Source organism: Rhododendron vialii, chromosome 6a (assembly GCF_030253575.1).
Source record: "Rhododendron vialii isolate Sample 1 chromosome 6a, ASM3025357v1".
In the NCBI taxonomy this organism is placed as follows: Eukaryota; Viridiplantae; Streptophyta; class Magnoliopsida; order Ericales; family Ericaceae; genus Rhododendron; species Rhododendron vialii.
This window is the reverse complement of record NC_080562.1, coordinates 7,845,510-7,865,501: the sequence shown is the minus strand read 5'-3', so window position 1 is coordinate 7,865,501 and position 19,992 is coordinate 7,845,510. Positions and strand designations below refer to the sequence as shown.

General features: G+C 40.1%; 1 protein-coding gene across 3 annotated transcripts; it reads right to left on the bottom strand.

Annotated features, from left to right (window-relative positions):
- Window positions 1-11,399: 11,399 nt before the first annotated feature.
- LOC131331325 (QWRF motif-containing protein 2-like) lies at window positions 11,400-19,747 on the bottom strand. Of its 3 annotated transcripts, none has more exons than XM_058365212.1 (7): window positions 18,823-19,747; window positions 17,019-17,563; window positions 14,560-14,679; window positions 13,674-13,790; window positions 13,450-13,539; window positions 12,124-12,231; window positions 11,400-11,768 (listed from the first exon to the last, which is right to left on the bottom strand). In XM_058365212.1, the coding sequence occupies exons 1-7, from the start codon at window positions 19,514-19,516 to the stop codon at window positions 11,670-11,672; spliced, it is 1,773 nt and encodes a 590-aa protein (XP_058221195.1). In that variant the 5' UTR covers window positions 19,517-19,747; the 3' UTR covers window positions 11,400-11,669. The 3 variants fall into 3 exon arrangements, with proteins under 3 accessions (XP_058221195.1, XP_058221196.1, XP_058221197.1); XM_058365213.1 differs by having other exon boundaries at window positions 17,019-17,557; XM_058365214.1 differs by having other exon boundaries at window positions 17,019-17,545.
- Window positions 19,748-19,992: the final 245 nt, after the last annotated feature.

The window sequence follows — 19,992 nt, the reverse complement described above, 5'->3', positions numbered from 1 at the left end:
TATTGGCTTCAATTTCATACATTGACATTAGAAATTACAAGAATGGTTTTGAATCCACTAAAACTGATTACATACGAGTACTCTACAATAGAGAATGTAAAATAAACTGCGAGTGAACTGCAACAATACTAATAAAATGAAATTCTTGGTCTTCCATCCTTTGCTGCTTCTTCCCATGGGTCTCGGTGGCAGAGTGGTTAGATCCTTAGATACGTATCAAGCATTGCAAACACCTACTGTTGCACACACTCATTTCGCTTGCATGCACCTGCAGCTATACACACTCACAGCAACAGTAGCAGCAACAATTTCACACATATATGCCAGTGCACACACTCACGCATACAGACATTATTCCCAAACTCCAAATAACATGTGAAAACTGAAAGTAAAACCTGCTACACAACCCTTTCACACACAGCAGCAACCCCAAATAGTTGAATAGCAAGTTGCACTTACACACCTAACCTAGAGGTTGGACTCAGTTTGGACACCAGAGCAGCAACACCTTCCAAAGCAATATATGCCTTTTGGCTCAGATTTTTAAACATCATAGCCAACAATATATAAAATTCAAATCATAACCAACAGTTGAATGCATTGCAAACACCTGTTGCACACACTCATAGCAACAGCAGCAGCAACAGTTTCACACGTATATGCCAATACACACACTCACTGTAACGACCCGCTCTAGAAGGATTACATAATTTGTTTTAATGAAAGCTTAATATCAACCTTAATGAAATTCATTCCATAAACGCAAGACAATGTCGACTAAGTAGATTACAACCGGCTTCCAAAATAAAATTTACAAGAGAACTATACAGGATGAGTTCACATCCACAAAAGCTACAACTCCCCCAAAAATTTGTATCATAAAATGTACTACGCCAGAAGGACATCAAGTCGCCCCTCACCTCCACTCCTACAGCCTGTCAGACCAGTAGTGGACCAAAACTCTACTTCAGTTACCTGAAAGGATTGTGAGTGTTACTATTTCATTCAAGCGGAAAACATAAAACAGTTTACACGAGCAAACATGGATCGAGTATTGCTTCTAATCATATTTAGCAAGAAACATACTATTTTTCACAAACAATTAGGTAAACAACAATATTTCAAGAAACCATAGGGTTGCTTCCCTCGCAACCAGGAGTTATGACGGTAACAATTTATACCCTATTTGTGTACAGCAAACAGACAATTTATACCCTTCTTGTGTACATCAAGAAGAAAATAATTCCAACCAACAATACAGCTATGGCATGCTCTTGAAATAAAATCATGTTTCAAGCAACTTGATCCATATCCACAACCGTCAAAAATTCATCAAACATTAGCAGAAAAAGTATAAGTTTATTTTTAGCTAGCCACTTCAATTAAATAGCACACTCACCTTAGAGATCCAAAAGACAAAAGCGAAAGGCCTCCCTTCTCAACTTTGAGGTGGAGACTCGTCCCCCGATCCTAGAATATGAATGACACTATACTTGGTATATTTCATACTCCAACTCATGATAAAATGCAAGTAAAATGCATCAATAAGTCTAGCATATGATCTTCTTTTTAATCTCCATCCCTAGTATGATACTGCATGAGACCAATGCAATAAAAATGATGGTTTAATGCTCCAAAGATGATTCAGTAAGATTTGATGCAAGAATTCCCAAGAATAAGACTTAGACCATGACCAACATGTACTGTTCTGACCGTATCCAAAACATAATCGTGAATTCTGCTTCGTCTCAACCTAACCGTCAAAATGGGTTGAATTACCCCGAGCGTAGGGCTAGGTCATTGTCAGCATAATATCCGGATGTCCGGAATCGTTCCCACAGAGAGTCTTTATAGCTTGCTAGGATTTTTAGATGTAAGGGTTTGCGGCGTTTAGACGGCCAACTTTTGGTTTTGCTTTGAATGGTGATAAACACTTATGAAAACGACTAGAGAATGAGTTAAACTTAATTTAACAAGCGGCAAGGCGTAGAAGTTCATAACGCTCGCAACTTAGACCAACTAACCATTCTCAACGAAAACAAGGTTGAATCGCACGGCATAGCTTATCAACCGGAAGATTTTGCTATGAAACCATTAAAGACTAGAAATTAAGTATGGAGAACAAGCGAGCTCTTTTATTCTCTTGGCAAACACGAGGCGAGACATAGCTCACGGAACCATATGTGCAAGCATATGGTCACCGGAGGTTAACATCGACAAGTTTTGATACTTAAAAAGCGAACCACGCTCATTTTCCATACCGAACCTCAAATATTTAGTTGAGAAAGGTAAGATTAACATAAGTCACATGACATTAATCACTCCGTGGCCAATTCTAATCAACTACTCACACATAACAAAAAGACTAGAAATTATGCTTCGAAAGGTAAACATGACTAACCGATAAAAACGGAAATAAACTTAATTTATGAGTAGATCCAACAAGTAGCTATAACATTAACTCTTGAGAATTAAACATACAACCACTACTTACTTGAGTTGTTAAGGAATTAAAGACAAAGCTTGGAAGACAATAACTATGGAGCTCTCAAAAACAAAAAAGACTTAAAGTGTAGAAAGTTGCATAATGGCCAAATATGGCATAAAAGGCTATTTATAAGGCTAAACAATCAGTCATACAATGGACCAAAAGGCCCCCAAAATATCCCAAAAACATGCCTAAAATAGAAACTTTCCATAAATAGAAGGTTGAAACATTCAGCACAAAAAGCTGGTCGAAGGGCATTGGTACCGGTACCTCAAAAACATGATACCGGTACCAACTCAACTGTCTTCATATCAGTAAATATGGTACCGGTATCATATTTTTGAGGTACCGGTACCTCTGCCTTGAAACTGCAGAACAGCTTCAGCTTGGTTCACCAAGCCTTGTGGTGTCCCGACGGCCTATCATTGTTTGATTTCTTGATCACCGAGACTTGGCGGACATATGCCATGGGCACTTGGACTCTCGGATACCCTTGAGAACCATCCTCGATGCATTAGGCTCGCTTGAACCACTTTGGCACGTTCCTTGCCAACCTTGACCTCCGGCCAATCTCCGAGGCTTCTTGTGACACCGTTAGGCTTTGGTGGCAATGAAATGAGTACCGGCGGGCATTTGGACACTTGGTTCATCCCGGAACGTTGATTGGTATTCAAAACTACCTTAAAAGCACGTTTAACCTGAAAGTCACCCAAAAATACCTTACGTGCGATAACGTATAAAAATAACAACTTTAAACAAATAAAAGCCACAAATTAGAGGATTAAAGCCCCAAGATCATATGATCTTGGGTGCTATTCACACTAAGAATTTCACTTAAACCGTTGAAAAGTTAATTTCTTCCTCTTCGAATCGATAGGTCATTCATAAAAAACGGAATTCGGGTGACCTTACTACGACCTCACGATTATAACTTAACAAATACTAAAACTGGTGTAGAGACAGATTTTGGGTCAACTTTAACAGCAAATCTGTTATTTCTCAGGCATAACCAAAGTGCACGGGTTGCATCGTTGGAAATCTCTACGTGTCTAGTTTTCAGCAAAGCAAGCGGAATGTGTTTTCGAGTCTCGAGCTAGAAGATATGACTGTTTTTCCAACTTGTGTCGGTGCAGACTGCTCAGTTCCGAATTTGAGTGATGCTAGGTTAAAAATTTCTATAGAGCTCAATACTTTGAACTAGATCCTGAACTTTTTACTGTAGATAGAAGACTCATAAAGGAACTCTCAGAAAAATTCCCAGAAATTTCAGAACTTTCAAACTATCTCAATAAAATTCTCTAAAATCAGGCAAACATGAATTCTCCAATTCTGCAGAATTCCAAACCAAGCAATTTTTGTTCTCAACTACTTTAACTACACAAAATCCATTCTCCTATGACCTGATTAGGGTTTAAACTACATGAATATGCAGGAATATACATGTTTGATCAATACCCAAAACATAAATTAAGTATAAGATAAAGTTACCTTCAATTAGTTTTCCCCAATTCCTCCTCCTCTTCTTCTTCTTCTTCTTCTCACTCACACTCTCTCTCTCTCTCTCTACGTGATACAAAAGAAAATAGTAGAGGGGTGGAATGGTGTAGAATACCGTAGAAGGTTTATTAGGGAATAATTATCCCATGAGGTTGGGTGTATGGGTTCTAATAGGTCAAAACTCATCTTAACCCTTCATTCTCCCTACCAAGACCAATCCCTTTTTAATTAACTTAATTAAACACTCAAATTTAATCATGTGTCGCTAAATAATTAATGAATGATATGCGAATGATAACACAACACGTGTATCAAATAGCATGACCTGTGCAACATAAAGTTAAATGTTATATGCGATGCACGTGCATGCTTGAAATGGGTGTTACACTCACTCATACACACATTATTCCCAAACTCCAAATAACTGGTAAAAACTGGAAGTAAAACATGCTAAACACAACCCTTTTCACACACAGCAGTAGCCCCAAATAGTTAAATATCAGGTTACACTTACACACCTAACCCAAAGGTTGGACTCAGTTTGGACATTAGAGTAGCAACACCTTCCAAGTTCCAAAGCAATATATGCCTTTTGGCTCAGATTTTTAAACATCATAGCCAACAATATATAAAATTCAAATCATAACCAACAGTTGAATGTAGTTTGAAACACCAGCAGTCCATTTTTTTTTTGCTAAATGAACACACACACACACACTTGCACACTGCTGCTACTGCACACACTCAGTACTTTGAAACACCACCAGCAGTAGCCTGCACAGATTATCAGAGCCAGACCATATCCACCAATATATGTCAAAACAACCTGTCCTTAGGCTTAAATCAAATATCATCATAGCCAAACCCATAAAACTGCAGAAAAACAGCATGCTAAACCAAACATAAGCACGGCATCAAGGTAGTAATGAAAATTCAGCTATATGAAACAGTTCAATAAAATCCAGCTATATGAAACAGTTCACACAACGAAGTCAGTGTAATCTGGGCAGTTCTCTGTCTTGGGGGTTTTGCCCTTTGTTTTGTGAGTGGTTGGTTATAAAATGATCCATTTACCAAAAAATAAAAAATAAACCAAAAATACAACTATTTTAGCCATTTAGGTCTGTGATCGAAACAAAAACCGCCATGCATGTGTTGCAAAAAAAGAAAAACCATAGCCACAAATCGCAACAAATAAAAACCCTAAACCCAAATTTGTTCACGTCTGAAGAGGGAAGTGAGAGAGGTACCTGTTGACATTTGGAAAGGGAAGGGCTAGATCTGTTGACGTCGGTCACCGGAAATGGAAACTCGCCGTACACGTCTGTCACCGGAAATGACCTCAGTCGTCGCGTTTTAGAGACAAATCACTGAACGTGATAGAGGGGTTCAGTCGGGCAAACAAACTCAAATCTAGGGTTTCAGACTTTCAGTCGGGCAAACAAACGACCTCAATCGGAAACAGCAGTCGATCTACGGTTTGACTCACAGCCAGACCACTACCAGTCACCGTTGAAAGTGGAGAGACGCGAGAGACGGAGAGAGTGAGAGAGAAATGTTGAGAATCAGAAAGTTGAGAGTGTCAGAGAGACGAGAGTGAGATTCAAACGTTGAGAGTGAGAGAGATCGGATTTATCTATTGACAATTCCGAACGTTAGATTTCCGAACGTTGCTCTGGCCTCTGAGTGAGACTGTAAGTCGTGAGAGACTTGAGAGAGTGAGATTGTGAGAGGCAAAGAGAGAACCAGAGATGTCTGCTAGGGCAACATCTCTTCCCCATTTATATGAACGGTATGATCATGTGCGTACGAGACGCCAATAATCCATATGCACCAATAACGGAAAATTCTCGTAAAGTCCTATAATGCATCACTTAAGGGTCGCCTGAGCTTTTTTTTGAAAATCGAAACCGTCTATCTTTTATGTGGGAGCGATTATATCATTCTTGCCAAAAATAAAGTAATTTGGTTATCGTTATATACTTGATTGTTTATAACGTTTATTTTTCTATTAATGAATCTACGTCCTGATGAAGGAGTTTTTAAAACCCGGTAGACCCAAAAATTGGTGAGTCATTAAAACATAGAGAATAACAAAATGAACGGTATGGATCATCATTTTTGTTTTGTGATTGTGTGGCTAACGTACATTATATTATAGCAGAATATCTTGCTTCATAACCAACTAAGTTCGATGTATATATTTGAAAGATAGCTACAGACTCTTTTTCCCGAATGTTCGATCTAAACCGTTACGATTTAACGTCTTATCAAATTTATCATTCTCACCTGAATAGGTGATAATTGAATGTCGGAAACCACATGATCGAAACACATTTGGTGCTTCTAAAGGCATTAAAGTCCTATAATACACTACTTTAGTGATGCCTAAGCTATTTTTTAAAAATCAGAACCATCTAACTTTTATATGGGAGGAATTAGATCATTCATGTCAATAATCAAGTAAAATGCTTTTCGCTATATACTTGATCGGACGTAAAAAAAATTCAATCAAACAATGAATCAGCCTGCCGATGAAAAAGCTATCAAAATCTGACGCACGAAAAAATTGGATCCAATGATTAAAACACTAAGCACAACAAAATGAACGCATTGAATGGTATCGATCGTCGTGATTGCGTTGCGATTATGTGGCTACTGCTTGATGGCCTCGTTTTTATATAATAGAGCTACATAATATATACTAATTTTTCAAATTCATAATACAAATTAATTGGTGGCATAGTAGTTTGTTTGTGTATAAAAGGACCTAAGGACTTGGGTTCAAGTCCTAGTCCAGGCTGTCTAGCTAACCCTTATTTATTTATTTATTTCCCCTAGTTCTACTATGTATTTTTTTCCTTTTTTGTTTGACACTTTTTTTTCTTATTTCTTGTTAGATTTGGGGTAAATAATATATGACTTTTGCACGTTTCCTTTCATATTAAATTACTCTTGTACCATAAATATTTTGATAAATATTTTAAATTTTACTTGTTATTTTGTATTGTAATGTTAAATTTCCAAACCAAATGTCCAAAGCCTATTTAATTTTACTAACAAAAACAAAACAAATATTTTTACCGAATAAAATTTGATAGTTTTTTAAAAGTAAAAAAAATGATTTTTTAAAAACATGATTTTTTAATAAATTGTTTTTTTTAAAATTAAATATCTTAATTGTTTACCTTTAAAAAAAGGTAAACAAATATTTTTTACCGAATAGAAATTGTTTAATTTTTTTTAAAATTTAAAAAAAAAAGCCATTTGGCTTATTTAAATTTTTTTCCCATGCCTCGTGCCGTGCCCTTTCATGCCCATGTCGTGTCGGGTCATGCCCATGCCCGTGCCCGTGCCTTGCTAGAACCGTGCCGTTCCTGTCCACTTTTTGTGCCCGTGCCTGTGTCGTGCCGGTCTACGACCGTGCTGTGCCACCCACTTCTGTGCCCGTACCGTGCCCCAGGCCCACTACAATTGTGCTGTGTTGTGTCGTGTCGTGCCAGGCCAATACCGTGCCTGTGACGTGTCGTGCCGCCCCATGCCTGTGCCCGTGTCGTGCCGTGCCAGCACTGCCCATTTGACACCTCTATCCGCGAAAAGTCACTTACGTGTATATCTCGCATGAGCTGGAGAGGTGCGATTGGTTGAAGGAACAATCTTGTGGGGTGAGGGAAGGAGTAAGAGGTATAGAAGAGACAAAGGCAGCATGTCCCTTGTTTCTTTTAGTGAGGCTAACGTTTGGCTTTTCCGGACGGAACGAGTGAGATCATCTTTTCTCTGAGGAAGAATGTTCTTCTTTCTCAAATTCAGTGCTCGCACACACACTCTCTCTCCAAAAAAGTCAACTCTGTCAAATCAGGAGGAATGTCAGGGATATTTATAGGGCACCTGGGCTAGGTCGGGCCCAGGACGATGCTCCTATGAAGCCCCAACACGTGTCCCTCATGTAGGTCTGGGTCTTAGAGAAACTCGTCCTCCCGCGGACTCTTTTCCGCGGGAGAGCTCGATTCTCTGCAACGTGACCTCCATCGCAAGCCACCAAGCCACATTAAACTCCTCCATTCTCGCCAGAGCGAGGTCGCGACCCCGTGGTGATCGTGTTCCCCTCGCGAAGCTCCTTCCAGACTCTGCCATGCGGTCCAAATAACACACCAGGGACTCTTTAATTAGATCTTTCTTCGTAATTGGTAAACTTCATTTGATCTGCAAGGCTTCACCCGTGGTCCTCTGCTGTTGACGTCATCTCGGGATTTACTTCTCCCTTTCCGCGGAGAAGGTTGACTTTTGCAGCAATTACACCTTCCGCGGACGCCTTCCGCAAGTCTTTCCTTACATTTTTATACACGTCCCCTTTTCGAATTGGACGGTCAAACCTCCCTCTTTAGGTCAAGGTTTGACCGACGCCTCTTTTCCGCGCCGACTATACCATATGGTGTACACAAAATGTATATTGGATTGTCTGTGTAGGTGCGGTCAAAATAATTAATCCTTGACCAGAGAAGACTATTTGACCCTCCAATTAGCAGTGGACACGTGGCACCCATAGTTTTTTTTTTTTATAGTTAAAATGGATATTTTATATATGTTTTAATAGTTGAATAAGTGTTGACTAATGGTTGGGGCATAATTGAAATGCAACGCGAAAACATGGAGGAGGCAAAACATTTCCGAAACATGGAGGAGGCATCGGTACTTAAGGTAAATCTCAGGGAGTGTCAGTGATATCTACCCTCAAAGTTTTCATGATGTTGATTTGTTGCCTGTAGGAAGTGAAAAGAGGAGAGGATATTTAGAAAACTTTTGTATGATGGATTACCAATTAAAAAAAAAGGTGTAATGGAGTCCCTTGGGAATGTGTTTCTCCGGATATGCCACACCTCAAGGATTCCTTGGTCGGTTAAGTTTTGGATAACGGTTTATAATGTTATTGGGAAACCGAACCGTTCAGTTAGTGTGGGGGTGGATTTCTTCGTGATCTTTCTTGTGTTGTGTTCTCTATCTGCTGGACCGTGGGAGACGGCGCTGAACTTGGGGTACCTGCAGAACCGGAGGGGGATGTTCCTCTGAGAAGAAGCTCCGACGAACTAGTTAGTAAATGGAGAAAGAAGAAGAAGTTTAGTAAGAAAAATCTAGTGAAGAAGAAGGAGTACTGTGGTTGAGAAGTCCAGATCCCCTTCTTAATGACTGTACTCTTCTATTTATAGGCGAAGGGATAGAGTGCTGAGCAAGTCGGCTCTACTTTCCATGTGTCGTGTAATGCTCGGATGGCGTCCTGCAGCAGGGCCATTTAATAAGCGCCCCTTCCCAGGTCTTACAGAATCACATGGGTCGATGTCAGAAAGGTCACATTGCTCAGAGATGTCACTTCGAATATCAGAAATGATAGCTTGCTTATCAAAAGATATTTCTGAAAGGTTCCATAAATGACGGTACTCGGTGGGGCTCACTTCTGATGATCGAAAAATCTCCGAGCACTTGGTGTTCTTTCCGAAGAACATTTGGGCCGAATGAGAGGACGTCCCCGAGCGTAAAATAATATCACCGAACGAACTTAAATACATGTGCGTTCGGATGAGCGTACATCGTTCGGCGAAGCACCCGAGGATCCTTCTATCCTTCGGAAGAATGATGACACATCACGCCTAAGCTCATCTTTATGAACAGAGACAACTGGTTTATGGGTCAAATAGCGTGTGAATCTGTTCCTCCCATTGGACCTTGTGAACCCTATGAACCTTTGGATATTTCGGCCCCCTACAGTTAGTATATGCAAAAATGCTACTTGCACAACCGTTGTGTTGGTTGTGTGCGTAATTCTGACCGTCCAGATGTATTTGGATGGTCTAGATTTTAAACAAACTCTTCCAAGAAAAAGTCTAACTTTTATGGAAAAGAGTTTGAGTGAATCGTGACCATTTATTACAGCAATGGACGGCTAGAGATTGGTTGTGTGTTGTGTTTTACACAACCGTTGTGTGTGTAGCACTTTTGTAGTATACGTTGACTCATTCAAGTTCACTTCAGTTGACATATATAGACTTTTTTTGAGTTTAGTTTTGATTACAATCTGTGCATCAAATATGCTTAATTTTTGGTATATACTTTGTATGCCTTAACAACCAATATGACATATGCAAGTGGGTTGGCTTGAGGCTGTATCAAGCCGTATCTGTAGAGGGTACCTAGGAGTATATTCGTTGAATTCAGGTCGATTTTCTGCATAATCAAGATGCGCGATTTTAGGGTTTTTTTTTTTTTTTTAGGAGGGGCAAGAGGGTAATTTCACTTGACCACTCACCTAGGCAATTAATAACTAAGAATGTTTGTGAATGCATCATCCATATACTTAAATTCAACGAGTTCTACAAGAAATAGCTTTTAGAGCCTCTTTGGATCACTTGCGTTTAGAGCATGTTTTGCCCACTTGCATTTTTATTCATACTGTAATTTAACGATAGGCAAATATGCTTCTTGATCGTTGTTCCTAGATGGTAAGTCCAACCATTTTGCTAATTCTATGTCTTTGCAAAAATCAAGCATTTAGCATTCTTCATTTTAGTTCAGCACGCGACCTTGTCTCTTCGAAGCCCTCTACAGCCTTCCACTGTCCAACCGCCATGGGTTTGGAGGGTCTGATCCACCTCCCTCGGCTTCGATCTTAGCCTTAGGAGGGTTAGATCTGATGAGATCGCGTAGTTTTGAGAGGGCTCGGTGTTTACTCCGGCAAATAAGTGGCCAAATCCAAGGCGGAGGCTCAAGCATCATTTTCGGTGACCAGAGTGTTCTTTTTTATGTTCCTTGCATGAAACTTTCTCTACCCTCTTTGGGCATCGCTTCACTATTCTCGGTTAGATCCTACCCAATCCACACGGATAACCCAAAAATTTACTATTTCTGGTGAGATCCTACTCAATCCACATGGATAACCCAAAAGTTGCGGATCCATTTTCACAATGGAGGGCTACGATTTGGGTATTTGTAGCTCTTTTGGGCTTTTGAGTCATTTAAGCTCGAAGCCTTGCCTATGTCGCATGTCCTTTCTAGTTTCTTCCATTCGTAGTTCCTTAGCGACGTTTTAACGCAAATTTCGTTGGGTTCATCTCCAATGAATTGATTCTCAATCCCTCAGTTGTTAACCGATCCTGCTTTTACATACATTTTCAACACGATTGAACAAATTTGAAGCCCAAGGCAATTACAAAAGAACCATTTTGAGATTTAAACATCCTGGGCCACACAATCACCAGTTTAGAAGTCGAATTTTGGCCCTTTTTGTTTGCCCGGTGAAATTACCGCCCTTAGGCTTACATCACAATTGAATCATATTCCGATCCTTGCGCGCTTGTATACCACTCACGCTTAACGTGCTTGCCCCTTTCCCTGCGCGAAGAGGAGGGAACAGAGTTGTACCTCTTGTTTATCTTCTCTTCTCATTCTATTTAGGAAATGACAAGGATTAAGTTTACATATCTATTTACACATTTTCTGTGACCTATTGACAGTACCTCCTTTACACTACTCTTTTAACATTCACAAAGCCAAATCCCCTACCATCTGAACTTAGTTCATACAAATACACCATACACCCGACTCGTCAAAAGAGCACTCCGAACAACCACTCGCCACTCCACTTCCTCATCTCTGGGAGTTTCATGGTGCCAAGATCAAAAGGGTTTGCCTTTCCTCACCTGTCAATAAAATCAGCTTGTTGTACTTCTGTTCTCAGGCTTGAGCCTTCGCTGCTTAGTTGTATGATATGCGTTCTCATGCTACAATGCCACACCTGCATTCACAATTTTTCTCAGTTCTGAAGACCAAACACGTCCCACATACAATAAATAACGGTTTATCTTTAGTGAGAAGTTGATTATATAGTTAACGAAAATGCTGGAGGAGAAGGCCACCGAAATTTCCATGAGATTCAGTTGTGATAAAAAAAAAAGAAGTTATGAATAAGAGTAACACAATCCTCATATCTCAAAGATCATATGGTCCTTGACACAGCAGAATGACGAAAGCATTCACAAAGCAGACCCCAATTGATTGGGAGTTTAGTTCCGTTTGGTTTGGTTTGGTCAGCATCCTTCCAATACAAGTAAGAAGTTTGTAGAATTTAAAGAAACTAAATTCATCCTTACCTGCACAGCTGTTAGCATGGACAAGAGATCTTCGCATTGTTCAAGAAAAGCACGTTCCAGGGAGGTTACGCGTGCAAGGTCAGACACAAGCGAGTTCACTTTATCTACCTGTTAAAGAAAAACATTAGCAACCGCATTCAACAGATAACAATGTATATGGCCAAACAGAAACCAAACACAACTTTAAATCTGCGATAGTATTATCTAACCAAGTAATTGCTTTTAAGTTCTAAGTTGGCAAGCAAGGAGGCTACAACCACACATCTTTCGGCATGATTGTTATGTGACAGGACAAAGAATGAAGGAACTACTAAAAAATAGGGTATCAGAAGAGTCCATCTTTCCTATGTCTCTTTGAGAAGTCGAAGCATAAAATTCTTAAATTTCAAAAACTATCCCTCGCAACTAGTTAGAATGGAGATAAAGGGATAAAAAGTTAGAATCCCCCGAATGCACTAACTTACAGGACCTATGGTGTAAATAAAAGAAAAGAAAGTCTTTCACAAAGCAGACACCTAATAACTAGCTCGTGACTACCTTTGAGACAATTTTCTGCACAAAATCAACTGAGAGAACAAAAAGAAAGACAATGAGTGGGGTCATGAGATGTAGACTGTTCGAGGCTCCAACAACTAATACAAAATGATGGACCGTGGTGGACTTGAATAAAACTTCAATGATGACCAAAATATAGTGAACTTCCAGCATGCAAGGCTTGAATTCCATGACCTATATGGGCTTCAAAACCAAGCACCAAGATGTATTGAAATAGGAAACTGAAAATAAAATATAGCAACACAATGTTCTATAGCCAGGTATCTTATTTCATAGTGCAGTATCTAGGAATAGCAGCCCCGTTTATGTAGTTGACAAGCTGCTTGCTAGCAGCCACCTACAAAGAATTGTACCTCTAACTCACCAAATAAGTTAAACTTCAATAACATAGAATATTCTAGTCTAAGCATGTAAAATAGTGAAATGATGTACCAAATTCAGCTCCCTCAATCCTAACCTAAGGATAACAATCCACCCTGCCCATCCAAAAAAGATTCCCATGGAATTCTAGCAAAAAATTGTGATGTGAACCCCAAAATAACTGATTATCAAGCAGTACATAGAAGATCTGTGTCACAAATTTGAAGGTAAGCTATTAGTGTACGTATACTGCTTAAGGCACGCTTTATCAAGTGAAAGGCCTGGTGAAAACACCATTTGCACCTCACCTTTTGTATCTTTTGGCTAAATATATAAGCAAATCGCCAAATATGTGACATTTACTGCACCTCCAACAAACAAAGAAGAGGATTTCAGTAGGAGTAATATTACCTTTGGCAACAAAGAGACTATCGATGATGCCATCGCCTGCATCACATCGACTGCAGAACGGATAGCATCTTTCACATTTTGAATGTTCGCCTGCACAGGTAAAGAACCCACACACAAACGCGCACAAAAAATAAGGTTTCTCAAGGCCCCCTAAACGCGACATTGTTTGTGTAATAGAAATATAGGACGTCAATGCACATTCATGTACAAGGAAAGGCACATACCCTTGCACCACCAACAACTGGAAGCCGTAGAGTGCTGGATTCCAAAGCTTTAGCAGCCCCTGACAAGGAACTGGAATTATCCTCGTCAATGAGACCCCAATCATTCAAGTATACCATCTGCATTCATCAGACACAATTAGTTCGGTTTTAAAGGAAAAAGACACAATTAGTTCAATATCATTAGAGTATAAATGTGAAGAACAAACGACCCCACTGATGAACAAATGAATACCCGTGCTCCATATATCTTTACATTGGAAGGATAATCAAGTGATGAACCACTCCTATCCTATAAGAAGAGTCCAAAAGTTTGCCTCTCAAGAACATTGTGAATGGTTTGCATTTTTGCGTGTACAAGAACATATGTGCGGTTTGGAATGTTTCTGCCTATATGTCAGGTAAACTAGCATAAAGATACCTGCAGTGTTCTAAAAATCGGAATTAATCGGCGATTAATCGCTCGCTTGCCTATCCAACTAGATCCGATTAATTGCTATGCGCCTATTAATCACCGATTACTAATTGCTATGGGCCGATTAATTGCGATTACTAGGCCTCGAAGCTCAAAGGTGGCCGACCGCCCGACTAGCGCCTAGCGACTTTTAGAACATTAAAAGATACAGAGGTCCCCAAAAGTGCATCTGAGAAGGTGACAGAGGCGCTGTTCCATTGTATTTTTAACAGAGTAACAGAAATAAGATGACAGAAAAAACTAGCATAAAAAACACTTCAAAACCAACTGCATACTTGTATGTATCTGTCAAAGACATAACTCAACGAAACATAAGCTCTCAAGATCAACTCAACAAGTTCCTCAACAGCTAGTGACATGGCACTAATAAAACTCAACTTTTGAAGCGGAAAAAGGATTTCAGAAAAATCATACTTGTCCCTTGAGGATGGTGTATAGCTTCAAACTTCGCTGCAGCAGTTGTATCTCTGCTCGTTTTGATGCAACAGATCGTTGCAATTTTAAGGTTGCCACCCAGGCATTGTATAGGCTTTTCTGATACAGAGCAGAATGTTTAGGAAAGAATAGCCCCTCTCGGAGTCAAGGTGCAAACAAACAAACACATAATAGCTGCACAGAATCAAACTTCCCTCAATATTGTAATTGTCAACATCTAGAAGTCCACGAAGTTTCTAATCTTCAAATATGCAGAAGGAATGCTAACAGTGCGTGAGGGGGAAAAAAATGGTTTTCTCAATCTTAAGTATCAAGTAATCAGAAGAATTAAAAGTAACCATCAAGACATTGCCACAAAAGTAACTCAAATGATTTTTATTGCACTCAAAGGCATCTCACAAACGCTCACTTCATTCAGACTTTTAAGTACCAATTGATGTTGTATTTTCTCAAATCTATAAGCTATTTCATAGAAACTAGGCGCTTTCATGGCTCTACTGCATTACCACAACTTTGTGACAGAGTGAAGAAGAGCATCTGTTTTCGGCTATTTTCCATCTTTGCAAATGGACATGTGTCTTCTCTAAGTTCATTTCTCTTCCTAAGCACAAAGTAGTTGTGAATTACAATACCCTTTTCTGATGCATAAGAAGGTCTTTTATTGGAAGAGGGAAAATAATCATAGGAAACTCAATTACATAGACCCCATAATAAAACGCATACATGCTATCATCAAAAGAAAGAATCCTCTAACAGCCAGGCTCGTCATTGTATCTCATAAGTGAAGTGATGCATGAAGATACTCAATTCATTCGTTTGAGTGCAGAATCTCAAATGGATTAAGAAAAAAAAGGAAGACTGTCCCGCGAGTAGCACAAGGAATTTTATCATCACAGAGGTTATCCCTATCTAATGGATGGGAAAATGACGGTTCATGGTGTGTTTTGATAATTAATACCCGTCAAGAACAAGCTAAAGAACATTTGTTAATGCTGAAAATGTCCTTAGCGGGTATTAATTATCAAAACACGTGTCATTTGCCCTTATTATCTAATCAATTTCCCTTATTATCTAATCAAGTCTTCCAGATATCTCAAAGAACAAGAAAGGTCATACGCAGAAAGACAACGTTGTAGGATTCCAGTATACAATAAGCATAGTCGCCGGAGCTACCCAAAACCCGAATTGCGATTGTTGGCCTACGAGCAAGAGCAACTTCATTGGACCGGAATTAGAAACCCAGAGATAGTGTCGAAGTATACCTTCCGTAAGTAGAGAACTCCGTAAAATATCGGTTACCCATGCTTTTCTGAACCTCATCTTCAACCCAGTGGTTCACCCCATTTGATGCTATTTTCCCTCTTTCATCAACATATTTTACTGCTATTTCTGGAAAGGGGGGGTGGGGTTGTCGGAGAGGAGGCCGTCGACGGCGGAGGGGGAGAAGGAGAGAGCGGGGCCGGATGTTTGGATTTTTTTGGAGGGGGAGGTCGTACGTGGTTTTGTCTTGAGGGTCCAGTTTTTTTTTCCGTCCAGTCCGATCCAGGCCCACAACAACGATCGAAATCGTTCATTTTGTAAAGCTCGTCAAATATGTCAATCATGCAAAAGTTTAGCTTGATTGAACATCAATAGCGATACATGAGCGAAACAGATTTATACAAGAAAGATGAGATGACAAAATTAAGCTGAAACTAATTATTGCCTCTTTTTTTCTTGACAAATTTGTTTAGTTCATGTACCTATTGATGTTCAATCAAACTAAGTTTTTACATGGATAACAAACTCAACGAATTCTACAAAATGAACGATTTCGATCATTATTATGGATCCGAAAAGAATCCACAACAGCCCAAAACTGTACTGGACTTGACTTGACTCTCTTCGGAGTGTCGAAACTGGAGAGTAAAAGAGAGGCCCACAACAACACAAAAACTGGATCGGGCTGGACCATATAAAATCTGAACTGAACTTGACTCCATTTGGCATTCGGAGGGTCCTAGAGTGGAGGAACTGGAGAGTGAGAGAGAGGCCCACAACTGGACTGGACCGGACCAAATAAAAACTAGACTGGACTGACTCCGTTCGGAGTGTCCTAGAGTGGAGGAACCGGAGAGAGAGAGGGGTCCACTTCGGTACCCCGCCGTTCTAAAGCTTCGTCTGGTTTTAAGAAATTTGGGTATTTCTTTCGTCGCCGTAATGTTGTGTGTGGCACTGGACGCAGTGTCTGAGTGCATTGCCCGCCATGTTTTATTACTTGTCCACAATGTAAGAGTGTGCGGCCTGAATTTTCGAGTGTGTGGCCGCAAAGTTTTACCGTTCTAAAATTGAATGCAACTGGTCCCACTCAGAACTTGATAAACAAAATCAAACGCGATGAACGAAGCTGAAGGTCCACATATGGGAGAAATCAAGGAGCTGCATGCATGTGTACGTACCTCTCTAGTTATTTTCTTATAAGCTATTTCAACATCTGCCCTCGCGTTAAAGAATCGCCATTGCAAGTGCCGGTTGCACATCAGCCTCAACACATGCGCATCGCCAATCCGGTTCTCCCCAACTCTCCCTCCTCTCCTCGCTGCTTCATCGCCAAAGCTGAGAATCGACCAACCGTTGCTCAAATAATCATTAATCGCACCACTTCGTACTCGAGACGGGCTGGGCGTCCCCCTCGGCGTCGAAGAGGCCGAAGACGTCACTGAGCGCCTGCTCGGGGACGCCGGACGAAACGGAGAGAAGAAAGTACCCTTGCTACTGCTTGAAACTGCGTGCGGAGTTGAAAGAGGACTGTCGATGGACAGTTTGTTCCTTGCGTTGATTTTCAATGGAGCTAATGCGTTCGCCTCATTATTCTTTGGTTTACTAGTAGTCTCTTGCAAATACGTAGCAACACTCCGACGTTCTTGTTCGTATCCACTTCTTTCGGAATAAACGCTTTCGGTATCTGAAGCTATTGGATCAAAGCCTGCAGTAAATCCTGCAGCTGAATTAGCATCATTGATAAGTTTTGAGTCCCAGCAATGAGATGAACTTTGTTTCTTTTTTTGTTCAAAAGGACATACTTTATTTGATTCCGTCTCAATTTATTTGTCAAAATTTTGACATTTCAATTTTTAGAGCATGTACATCAGTACATAGCCAAAAAATACTAGTGAACAGTATATTTTTTTCATTTTATCTATTCACATATCTTTCGACACTATATCAATATTATCTATTTTACTTATTCTCTAATAAAATACTATTTCTTTTTCTTTTCCCTTTTTCTTTTCCAAGAAAAAAACAGAGGAGAGAGGGAGAAAGTTTAGGAGATAATAGTATTAATTGATTTTGCTCATGAACAGTTGTTAGTTAAATATACCTATCTACTGTAGCTGGAGGTATTCTCCCCTTTGATTTACCTAATCTGCTGCATAAGGGTTTTTTCACTTTGCATAGGTAAAATAGCTAATTTTGGGTGTTTACATGAGCTGGTAAACTTGCTCTTACGAAGGTAAAATTATTGCTACTAAAATTTGTGAGTTTCCAAGGATGTCCCTCACTTTTTTGAAATTAAATAAGAATAAACATTCCTCAATGCATAATTTTAAAAAAAGAGAGAGTGCATTAATTTGATCTTTTCCAAAAATAACTTAAAATTGTACTACCTCCATCCAGAAAAGATTATTCGATTAGCATATCAAGAATCTGAAGATTAATCGAAAAAATTCAAACTTTTTGCTGCTAGTTATTAAATTTCAATGAGATGTTTTAATTTATTACTAGTAAAAGTTTGAATTTTTCTTGATAAGAATATACTTTTTTGAAGTTTTTGTTATGCAAACAAACATATTTTTTGGGATAGAAGAAGTACTACAAATACTTTGAGACATTTTAAAGCAAAAAGTAAAGCAACAAATTGGGATAGGAGTAGCCATTTTTACTTCGAAAAAAATGATTATTATTTTTTAATTCGGGTTCTATTTTAACGTTGAAGAAGTACTTATTTTGATCTTTTAGAGTGTAAAAGGATTATAATTCATTTCGGGAAGTAATTTAGGCCTAGATTTCAAAAAAAAACAATTTGGATTGTTGTTTTATCTTTATTCGAAGTTTTTTCGCATTTATTAGCTTTGTATCAATTTTTTGTAAATTATTGATTTATCTCAACAGGAGGAGGAGGAATCAAACTTGGCGTCTTCCATGAGATGAAGCAAACAAAATAGCACATGAAGCAAACGAAATGAAACATGGGAGTATTACCGTCTTCCATGACGGATTGTTTCAACTCAGAATTACTCCTTGTTAGGGAGTTCACTTCCCGCGAACTAGCCCACCGCCGCTGATCAATTGACTTCGAATTCTCCGGCGCTCTCCTCCTCTCCGGCGTCGCTTTCCAGACACTACCCCCCTGACTCGCCGGCGCCGGCTTCGTCTTGCTCACGGGAAGCGAAAGCGAGTCTCCTTGAAACGAAAAGGACAAACTCCTCCTGCTCAAGCTGCCCAACAGCTTCGCAGCGGGCGACCTCTCCCCGGAATACCCCGGCGTACTCGGCCGCCTCCTCTCCTTCGACGGAGGCCACTTCACCACCACCGCAGAAGGCGCCGGCGAGGGCGTTTTCGGCCACCTCCGCTCCGGCGTATCAGGGCGCTTAACCGCCGTAGAAGGCGCCGGCGAGGGCGTATTTGGTCGCCTCCGGTCCGGCGTCTGAGGCCGCTTAGCCGCCGCCAGCTGGGGCGTCGTGGGTACTGTTCGAGAAACAAGCGGCGACGGATGCCGTCGCGATGGGATGGGATTGGAAGAGGATGAATAGGAAGTAGAGGTAGTGGAAGTCGTGGTGGTGCTTGAATAGGCCGAAGTCATGACTTCTCCGAATTTCGGTAGCCGTGGGCCCACCACCCGGTTGCCGGATTCGGAAGGTAACAACGGAGGCCCTTTATGGTTCGGCGCAGCCATGGCCAATTTCCAGTCGAATATGAATTAGGAAAAAGAAAATTTGGTGTTTGAAAATTAACTCTAGTTTTTTAAAATTTCCGTAAATTGTTTTTGACAAATTCAATGTGACATTCGTTTATTGATATCTTGTTTAGAGAGAGAGTGAGAGGGGACTGTATGCGTGAGGAGTGAGAGGCAAGAAAGAGAGTAGGTGAGGTGACCGGAGAGAGAACTGTGAAGCGATGGCGGCGGGAATATATACGTGGTGTGACCGTGTGTGAGAGAGAGAGCGAAAATTATTCAATACTCTCGGAGTGTATGAATAGTATATTTTCTTTTCTCACATAATATGTGGGGTTCACACAGGTGATCCATGTGCAATCCACATTTTATGTAAGAGGAGAGAATATATTGTTCATCTATTTTGAGAGTATTGATCTCGAGAGGGGGGGAGTGTATGAATAGTATATTTTCTTCTTTCACATAATATGTGGGGT